Source organism: Microchirus variegatus (assembly GCF_963457635.1).
Source record: "Microchirus variegatus genome assembly, chromosome: 1".
In the NCBI taxonomy this organism is placed as follows: Eukaryota; Metazoa; Chordata; class Actinopteri; order Pleuronectiformes; family Soleidae; genus Microchirus; species Microchirus variegatus.
Genome location: NC_139802.1, coordinates 46,514,749 through 46,525,618, shown reverse-complemented (window position 1 = coordinate 46,525,618; position 10,870 = coordinate 46,514,749). Strand labels below are relative to the sequence as shown.

At 38.4% G+C, this 10,870-nt stretch overlaps 1 protein-coding gene across 1 annotated transcript; it reads left to right on the top strand.

Moving 5' to 3' along the window:
- Positions 1-6,482: 6,482 nt before the first annotated feature.
- Positions 6,483-10,641, top strand: gfi1b (growth factor independent 1B transcription repressor; the record flags this gene model as incomplete). Its single annotated transcript, XM_083910399.1, has 7 exons — positions 6,483-6,579; positions 6,818-6,834; positions 6,940-7,045; positions 8,237-8,466; positions 8,590-8,727; positions 9,995-10,160; positions 10,463-10,641. The coding sequence occupies 7 exons, from the start codon at positions 6,483-6,485 to the stop codon at positions 10,639-10,641; spliced, it is 933 nt and encodes a 310-aa protein (XP_083766525.1).
- Positions 10,642-10,870: the final 229 nt, after the last annotated feature.

Below are 10,870 nucleotides of genomic sequence, written 5' to 3'. Positions count from 1 at the left end.
AATTTAAACTAAAAACTAAAACTTTGTGGAAAATATCGATTTACCCACTATTATAAACCACAACTAGACTTGTTTTGGTTTTAGCATATTAGCTTCTAATTATTATGGGGTTTTAAACGGAGGCCGGTTACAGCGGAGCCATGAAAATCTCCATCACAATCCCGATCAGCAGGTCATTATCAATCATCCACCTCCAAACCCTCAGAGAAACACTCGGCAGCAGCAGCAGTGAAGGAGAAAGTGATGAATTCAGCTCAGTAAAAAAAACAAAAGACAAAGACGAGCGTCGCTTATTTACAAACGGAGACGTTTACAAGTGCAGCAAAATTTGGAAAAACAAATGTGATGTGACGTCATCTGCAGTGAAGTCATGCGTCAGAGAAGAAGAAGCTGCTGCTGCTGCTGCTCTTCTCCCTGCAGCGACGACACAGTTAGGGTTAACCCTTAAGAAAACCCACAGAATCACCAGAGGAAGACGTTTTTGTTCAAATCCGTAACAGACAATCGTGAATTTAAGACCTATTTTCACATATTGCGCGTGCGTGTGTGTGCACATACACATACAAACGGATCAGGTCAAATATTCATTTAGTCATCGATGAGTTGTTGCAGCACTAATTTTGTTATTATTCAATTGTTACTAATAATAATAATAATAATAATAATAATAATAATAAAGAAAAGCAGGAGAATATGTCCTCGTGTGCGGAATCACAACACGATCGTCTCCCTGTTTATCATCAATTAACTGCTCGGTCATGTGGTTCCTGAGAGGAGGATTCAGCTCAGGATGTTTTTCTCCCAGTTCTTACAGGGACAGGTCACTCAGTGTGTGTGTGTGTGTGTGTGTGTGTGTGTGTGTGTGTGTGTGTGTGTGTGTGTGTGCGGGCACAAAGGAGCTCTATGCAGCAGCCTGAGCACTTCCACGTATGAACAGAGTGAAAATAACATTTGGTTTTTTAACCAACCAACAGGAGGATTTTTCTCCTGTGGACGTTTAGATAAAAATAAAAGAGACAAACATCTCTGCCCTAAAATGTTAAACTGTTCTGGTTCTGGTCCAAGTCCTGGTCCTGGTCCTGTAAACAGGATTAGTGATTCGAGTTAAAACCTTGTGAATCCAATGTTTTTTAATTATGTGATTGATTCAACGTCTGGTCAAATATAGATTATTATATATGAAGTATCTGTGATGACTTGGTTTTAAAGGCTGCAGAGAATTGCAAAGGTTGCATTGAATAAAAAATATATGGAATCAACTAAATTAGATTTAAAAGTCACTGAATAACAACTTATTTCATGTTAAGCCTAATTATTTGTGTTATAGCAGAATTATTAGCAGAAGTTTAAGGTCAATGTCACCGTTTGTAATAAATATAAAATAAAGCAGGTTTTATCATGAAAAGGTAATAATAAGTGTGTATTTTAAGAACATGTGATACAGACCATAATCTGTAGATTATTTGTTATTTGTATTTACATAGCGGAGAAACGACCCGTGTGCAGCTTTATATCCACATATATCAGGATTATTTCTAACAGTGTAACTGCAGTAGTTTTAGGATTAATTCTCAATGCTTACAGTTTAAATGTTCAAAAACAACATTCAAACTTCATGATGATCAAAAGAGTTAATTTAGTGATTGATTATTAGTTGCTGCAGCCACACTGAGTGGTTTATACATGTTTAAGTATTATTTTTGTGCTGCTTTTGTCTATTGGAACACATATTATTAAGATTTTATACGAAGGTGGAGGCTTTGAATAAGTCAAATGTACTTTCTGCCTCCTGCTGCTCTGTATCTATGCAAAATAAATCAAATTAAATAATCATTTGCATAGATTCTACGCAAATAGTTAAACATACAGAAGACTAAAGGTTTACGAGGAAACCTTACAAGGAAATAAGTTCACCTTACACTCAAGTCAGGAAAACATTTTTGAAATTTTTAATATAAACAAGATACAGAGAGATTGTTCTGTATTTGGTCCAGAAATGAAAGTTTTAAGAACATGTGCACAAACACAGATGTTAGAAGTTTAACTGGCATTAAGGCATTTGGCAGATTATCAGCGTCTGCCTGTGTTATATTTTAACACAACAACAAGGTGTGCTACTGTGGCTCAAAGGGAAAAATAAGTAATCAACAAATGAAAAATAAAGACGTAAACAGCTAGTTTTGTCTTGCTCATGCAGCATTGGTGAGAATTCACAGAGAAGGACATGTTTGTCTTCTGTCGGACACTAAGACACGCGTCTCTCACTCAGACTGAATGAATGAATGTCATTCAAGCGTGTACCTATTATTTTGACCACATTATTCTGACAGTTCCTGTCTTTTACTTTTAATAATCTCAATCCACGAGTGACGCACAGAACACAGGATGACTTTGAAATCATACGCTGTAACACATGGATTCTTGTGTCCTTAAAAGACCATTTTTGATTTATAAACCACGGGAAGTGGACGATATAGGAGACGGAGGACGTTTTGGGGGAGGCCCCAGAGTCTGTCACGTCTTAAAAATGACCGTTTAAGACTTTATACCAGGTTTATAGATGACATTTATTATTCAGATAAGGGTTAGTCAGAAATATGTGACGATATAGGAGACAGAGGACATTTTTATTTAGTCCTCAGAGTCTGTCATGTCTTTAAAAATGACTGTTTAAGAGTTCAGACCAGGTTCTTAGAATTTCTTTTATTAAATTTCTATTTTGAAAAACCACACAAAACACCAGTTTGTGTTATTTGTGTACACTTTATTTTTGTAACTTCCGGGAGAAAAAGGCAGCTAGCCTACGCTTTAATTTATGTTAAGTTATTTTTGTTGTACAGTAAGTTTTTATTTGTTTTGAATGAATAAATGTTAACTTTTGTCTTAAGTTTGCCTTTGTGTGATCACATCATCACATTATCTTATACAAACTGGATTGTTTTGATGCCATAATTTGCCTTAACACACTATGCATTGTATACATTTTTGAACCGAGAATCGATTTTGAATCGACTTTGAGCCACCCAAAGTTTCACATCCCTAATATTTATTATTCAGATATGGGTCAGAAAGATGTGACAATATAGGAGACAGAGGGCATTTTTATTTAGTCCCCAGAGTCTGTCATGTCTTTAAATATGACCGTTTAAGACTTTATACCAGGTTCTAAGATGATATTTATTATTCAGATAAGGGTTGGGCAGAAATATGTGATGTTGTAGGAGACAGAGGACATTTTTATTTAGCCCTCAGTGTCTGTCATGTCTTTAAAAAGGACTATTTAGGAGTTTAGTCCAGGATTTTGGTTTACATGTATAATTCAGATAAGGATGTGACTGTAAGATGTGAAAGTTAAAGGTGTTAGAGGACACATTATGTCCACAATAACAGTAAATGGACAGCAGAATATCTGTGTGTGTGTGTGTGTGTGTGTAGTGACCAGTGCTGCTGCTGCTGACTGTCGTTTACTGTCGTAAACAACTCTCAGAGAACAATGGGCAGGGTTAGCTTTACTTTATCCTCTTTATATAAACTCATAAGCAGCTTTTATCAAACAAAGGGACCCGGCGTGAACAGCACACGCACAGAAATTCACCACGATGCGTTAAAAAACAAAAAAAGCACCGACATCCGCTGCGAACATCAGCGGCTCACTGGAGAAAAACAAGCCGCCGAGAGCTAACGCTAGCTGGGAGCAGCGAGCACACTCGGTCGGGGACTCGTTTCTCCGCCGGTTCGCGTTCGCCCGGCGAAAAAGCGCAGCGGGCGCGTCGTTAGCGGCGAAACGAGCGGAATGCGTCGGCGTTTCCTGTGAGAAAAGGACATTAAATGTTAATAAACGAAGCTGTTTACCTGTTAGAGGAGCTGCACTCCACAGGGCGCCGCCATCTTGAACACCTCACAGCCCATCCCACCGCCGTGTGCCTCCGCTGTCAGGCTGCATGCGAAATAATCCCCGCGAGTTAGCGCTCCGCCACTTTCACCGCCACTTTACCCGGGTTATAATCTCACACGGGTCAGATTAAACCGCTCGTCATGACTCAGATGTTTAATCCACACCCGTGTCCCCAGCAGGTGTCCACGCTTTTGTCTCGGCTTGTTTTCCCACAGTGTCCTCATTGGTGGAAGTGATGCGGTTTCGCGTGACCCACATGTGAAGAGCGCATGCGTCAATTAAACTTCAGTTTTTGTTGTGTATGGAAGCCCACGAAGGTCAAAACAAAGTTAGCGATATTTGAGAAAAGCAAAAAAATAAAAATAATATTTTTTTTAATAGAACTTAGAACAGCAAAAGCGTCAGAGTTGATGTTAGTAATCATGCGGAATAAGTTTGCGTTTGTTATCAATGTAAAATTGAATGTTAGCTTAGAATTGGCAACAGTCAGGTATAACAAATGTTTAATTAGCAATAGTTTAGACGATCAGAATTAATATTAGCAATAGTTAGAAATATATACAAAAACATAATACAATAATATTAGTATTAGTTTTGGTATTCCGTGCTCTTGCTAATAATTCTGATACACTAACTATTACTAACTCTACTTTTGCTAACTCTAAATGGTTGTACGTTTATTTTGCAGCTAACCATTGTTAACATTATTTAAATATATATTTCCAACTATCGCTAACTACCCGGAATAGGAAAAGGTAATTTCACATTAGTTGTGAATTTAAAAATTAATTAGTTAGCAACAGGCAGGAATGACAAAGGTTAAGTTAGCAATAGTTTAGACGATTAGAATTAATGTTAGCAATAGTTAGGAATATTTAAAAAATAATGCTGGTATTCGTTAGAAATATAAAGTAAAGATTATTCGAGATAGCAAAACGTAGAGTTAGCACAAACTTTGTATTTGAATGAATTAAACTTTATTGAAACAAGACAATAAAGACAACAATCACACACAACCAGGAAGAAACGGCAAAAAAAAACATATATATGATTTTATAATCAATATTCTTTTTCAAAGCGAATGTTTCATGTGTAAATGACTGTATTACGATTTTATTTATTTATTTATTTAATATTTATTTTATATAAGTTACTCAGCTGCTGTGTTTTGTTTTAGTAAGTGATACAGAGCTGATAAATAAATAATTAATTTAAAAAGTACAATTCTGGTGCAAATTTTTTTTACCACAAGGTGTCGCACTTGCACTTTTTTTTAAAGAAGTAAATCTATGTCTCTGATGAGTTTCTGCACTTTTTAAAAAAACAAACACAACACATTACGTCACAAATCGACAGTTATATATTATATATGTTATATAGTGATTTTTTTAATTTTAATTTTTTTTTTTAAGTTTCTATTTTTTTATGAATGTATTTACACGTGTCCTAAAGTGTGTGTGTGTGTGTGTGTGTGTGTGTGTGTGTGTGTGTGTGTGTGTGTGTGTGTGTGCGTGTGTGTGTGCGTGTGCGTGTGTGGGAGAAAACTCTCCCGGACTGGTTTGGTGTGTGTATCTTTGGAGGTGCTGCACTCTCATATGATGTGACACGCATACACACACACGCACACACACATTACTTCGATTGAATCCTGTAAATCAAACATTGTTGTTAGGTGGAAATATCCGGTGGGATTTTTCTTAAATTCTTAACTGCTATATATATAGTTTTTTCTATTTATTTTAAATTAAATGTTTTTGATAAAATGTTTATATATATATATTATATATATATATATATATATAAAACCAAATTAAATAAAATCTCTGGGTAAAATTCGTTTGAATGTATTTAAAGGTGTTTAATTTATCGGATTAAATTGGGGTTGGATTTTCTTTTCACCTGTTGTTTGGTGTAATAACTGCTGCTGCTGCAGGGTCTCTCTGTGTGTGTGTGTGTGTGTGTGTGTATTAGGGCCCAGTGTTGTTCTAGGCAAATTTCCATGTGCCGTTTGGCCTCGTCATTGGTTGAAACCACACTCTGATTCTCCTGCGAAATTATCTGATTGAAATCAGGGAGGAGAAAAGACGCAGCAGCAGCAGCAGCTTTGCTTTTCTCCCTTTTAAGGACAGGATTGAAGATTGTCCGTCTGCCTCTGAAGCCTTTCTGTTAGACTTAATATCATTATTATCATTAATATCATTATTATTATCGTCAGTATTACCCGGACGCCTGTCATTCTTCTTCCCGGGATAGTTTCCCTGTTAACGGTGAGTAACCGCCGCGCCTGGAAACACTTTAAAACTTTTAAAAAACTTTTTTACCGCAGAAAAATATCAAGGAAACTATTTTAAAATATGTGCTTTAATGTCATTTTTTACTTCGGCGCGTTAAAAACGAAGTTTGACTCGTGTGTTAAGACGTGACTTTACCATATGGATGATGACATCCGTCATTTTAGGACGAAAAGTCTTTCGCGTCAACGTTTCTATGAACATATGTTCGATTTTATTTTATTATAAAGAGTGACTGTGTCGCTGATTCAATGAATAATAATAATAATAATATTAATATGTTGCAGGATGACAACATGCCGCGTTCATTTCTGGTGAAAAACAAACGGAACACGTCCTTTAACGTTCACCGGCCGCACGAGGACGAGCTGAAGGCCCTCACGCGCACCACAGGTAACTCTTATATTCTCTTTATAAACGATTTAAATGACATTTATTATGACTGTCGTCGTTATTCTTGTATTTGTGCATAAATTATGCGAGTGTTTAAAGTTTTTAAAAAACTTTATTTGTTTCATGAGAAACATTTCAACACAATAATAATATAAGGAATAAAAAATGTTGATTAACAGTAAAATGTGCAGGAGTTATTGATTTATTTCATGTTTGTGTTATTTTAATATTCTGACAGAAGCTGCAGCAGCAGAGGTTCACAGCTCAGGCCCCACACACACACATGAGGAGTCAGAGGAGCAGCTCCCTCCTCCTCCTCCTCCTCCTCCTCCTCCTCCTCCTCCTCATCATCATCATCAGCCTTCATCATTCAAGGAGGAGGAGACAGAGATTTCATGTCCTTTACCTGTTCACCCAGAACCAGCCAGAACTCCTGCAGCTCCCATGCAGCCGTACCTGCTCACAGGTGAGTCTCTACAGCAGAGATTAAACTCATTTTAATCCATTCATTTGATTAATTAACCCAGAAAAAACTCCATTTAGACGATTTACCTGCTTATAACCATTGACATCTGACATAAACATGATAAAATTACATCCTGATGTAACGCCAAATCTGTAATCTGGATCAAATCTGGATTCAATTCTGTCTGATCCTGCACACGAATAATACATTCTGTTATGTTATTTTAGTTTGTTTTTACAGTTTTGTCCATGATAAGAGAATGGGATGTGTGACGACATACTTTAAAAACAAAACAAACAAACAAACAAACAGGGAGTGGCTCACAGGAGAACAAACACACACTAATAAAAACAGAAAACTGCTTTTTGGGCAAACATTTGGAACAGAAAGTAAAAGATTCAGAAGATTCTGATTATATTATATAAAAACACTGTGTTTGTTTTTCGTTAGAATAAAACCTTCTGTTGATGGCGACATCCTTTGTGGTCTGTGAAGGCCACCGTAGTCCTTTGGGAAAGGGGCGGAGACAGAGAATTATTATTATTATTATTCTGAAATCTTCTTAAAGCTTCTTAAAATAATCAGTGACATCTAATGACGTGAACTACGGTGGCCTTCACAGACCAGAAGGGATGTCATTCTTTTTTTTGGTTTGAAAAACAAACTGACATTAAACCGTCAAACACAAACAAACAAACAAACAAACAAACAGGAAGTTGCTCACAGAAGAACAAACACACACTAATAAAAACAGAAAACTGCTTTCTCGGTTTTTGGGCAAACATTTGCAACAGAAAGTAAAAGATTCAGAAGATTCTGATTATATTATAGAAACACTGTGTTTGTTTGTCGTTAGAATAAAACCTTCTGTTGATGGCGACGTCCTTTGTGGTCTGTGAAGGCCACCGTAGTCCTTTGGGAAAGGGGCGGACACAGAGAGTTGTTATTATTATTATTCTTAAAGCTTCTTAAAATGACTTAAAGGTCCAGTGCGTAAGAATCAGTGACGTGAACTACAATTTTTTGATTTGAAAAACAACCTTAGAAGAACCGTAGAAAGCTCTCAAGTTACAAAAACAAACATTTCAACATTTAGAAACTCTCCTAAATGTTGCACACTGCACCTTTAAAGCAGCATTTTGTCTATTGGCTCTAAAATCTCTATGTGTGTGTGTGTGTGTGTGTCCTCAGAGCCTCACCCTGCAGAATTCCCTCCTTACTACAAACCGGCGTACGCCTGGGACCCCATGGCCGGCTCCTTCGATCTGCGCCAGGTGACCTTTAGCCCCACGGTGCTGCAGCACGCCAGCAGTCTGTACGGCACGCACATCCGCCGCAGCCCGCCGCTGCAGCAGCCTCTGGACTGCAGCACGCACTATTCGCCGTCCTCCAACACCTACCACTGCATCACCTGTGACAAGGTACACACACACACACACACACACACAGTGTAGAAGGACAATGATCTGTGTTTTAAGACGCACAGAGCGAACATCCGAGCGATTGCCGAGCGTCTGCTGATCAGGGTCCGACTCCGTTTCCAGGTTTTCTCGACTCCTCACGGGCTGGAGGTCCACGTCAGGCGCTCGCACAGCGGCACCCGACCGTTCGGCTGCAGCATCTGCAGGAAAACCTTCGGTCACGCCGTCAGTCTGGAGCAGCACATGAACGTCCACTCTCAGGTTTGTCACAACGTTGGAATTTTAGATTCTGGTTAAGTTAGTTGTCGCAAGACCCCCGAAATAGGATTCCAAAATGGCCGCCACGCGTGCATTTTGGCGTAAATCAGTCGTACACAGTCGTAAAGTTGATGTTTTTAAGAATAACCACGTAGAGCGTTGATATTGACTGCTGTCGCTAACAGTGGTTAGCCCGGGTTTTATTCGTGTTTTACGACGTAGAGACGCTATGCTATGCTAACTATGCTCACAGTCTCCGTGCTAGCAATGACAGAATCGTGACAGAGGCAGGATTGAGCCTTTCTGTTTTTCCAGGAATATGATTATTTATTCTCTTACATAAAAACACACAAATAAAAATAAAACATATCATTAAAGTACAAAGTAAAAGTCTGAGAGGAAGTAGCTTCTGTGTTTCTGAAAATGCTAACAAACATCGGGGGAAGCTGTGATGTCACCTCATCACGGACAATCATGGTGGTTTGGCATGGGGTCATATTTAAATTAAATAATGAATAAAGAGGCCGATTTTATTTGACTGATAAAAACGTATACAAATATCCCCAGTATCCGATAATACACACAGCTGTTCATACTTAAATGAGCTAAAAAGTATGATACGTATTCAGTTTTTTTTGATTATCCTGAAAATGAAATCACCAATTCCAGTCATAAAACAAAGAATGTGCTATTTTAAACTTCTGCTTTTAGGTCTAAAATGAGGATTTCACATTGCAGAATTGAAATGTATTTTATTTTGTACTGTAATTTTTTTTCATGAAAACTCTGACTCTAACCCTAACGCTAACCCTAACGCTGACGCTAACACTAACTCTAACTCTAACGCTAACTCTAACTCTAACTTTAACTATAACCCTAACTCTAACGCTAACTCTAACTCTAACTCTAACGCTAACGCTAACTCTAACGCTAACTTTAACCATAACCCTAACTCTAATGCTAACTCTAACTCTAACGCTAACTCTAACTTTAACTATAACCCTAACTCTAACGCTAACTCTAACTCTAACGCTAACTCTAACGCTAACTCTAACTCTAACTCTAACTTTAACTATAACCCTAACGCTAACTCTAACGCTAACGCTAACGCTAACTCTAACGCTAACTCTAACGCTAACTCTAACTCTGACTCTTACCCTAACTCTAACTTTAACTATAACCCTAACGCTAACGCTAACTCTAACTCTATCTCTATCTCTAGCTTCAACTCTAACTCTAACTCTAACCCTGTGTCTTTGTCGTTGAACAGGAGAAAAGCTTTGAGTGTAAAATGTGCGGGAAGTCCTTCAAGCGCTCGTCCACTCTGTCCACACACCTGCTCATCCACTCGGACACCAGGCCGTACCCGTGTCAGTTCTGCGGGAAGAGGTTCCACCAGAAGTCGGACATGAAGAAGCACACGTACATTCACACGGGTGAGCTCACCGTCGCCGTCGCCGTGGTGATCTGCTCTCCAGGTGCAGAGAGCAGCAACTGTTTCCAGGAGTAATAAAAAGTGCTGATAAATCAGAAAAAGGAAACTTAAACAAATGTGCCGGGTCATTTGCATATCTGCTTTTCCTGCTTCACCGAGCCTCTGTCAAAGGAACATTCATGTCGTCCGCTAAACGTTCGACAAACCCTAACAATGGCGGCGCTCTTCAGCCGTGCGTGAAGAAGTCATCTCCGCCTTTTTATAGATTTTAATCATCTTCTCGTTTTGTTTTTTTTTTTGCAGGTGAGAAACCCCACAAGTGCCAGGTGTGCGGTAAAGCGTTCAGCCAGAGCTCCAACCTGATCACACACAGCAGGAAACACACCGGCTTCAAACCCTTCGGATGTGACATCTGCTCCAAAGGCTTCCAGCGCAAAGTGGATCTGCGGCGACACCACGAGAGTCAGCACGGCTTAAAGTGAACCCTCTGTATTATAGAATAATTATCAAATTCATGTAAATAATGATTTATGAACCTAAAACTGTGGCTGGTACACGAAAACCGTGGCTGCAACGAAAACTGCAAAGTTAATATATTTTATCTACGTTCAATGTCCGTGTTTGTCTTTGAAGCTTTCATCGTTTCGTTTGTATTTAATTTAAAATTGTGGATTGTTGCTACTGTATCAGACTTTGTAAAAAAATAAAAAA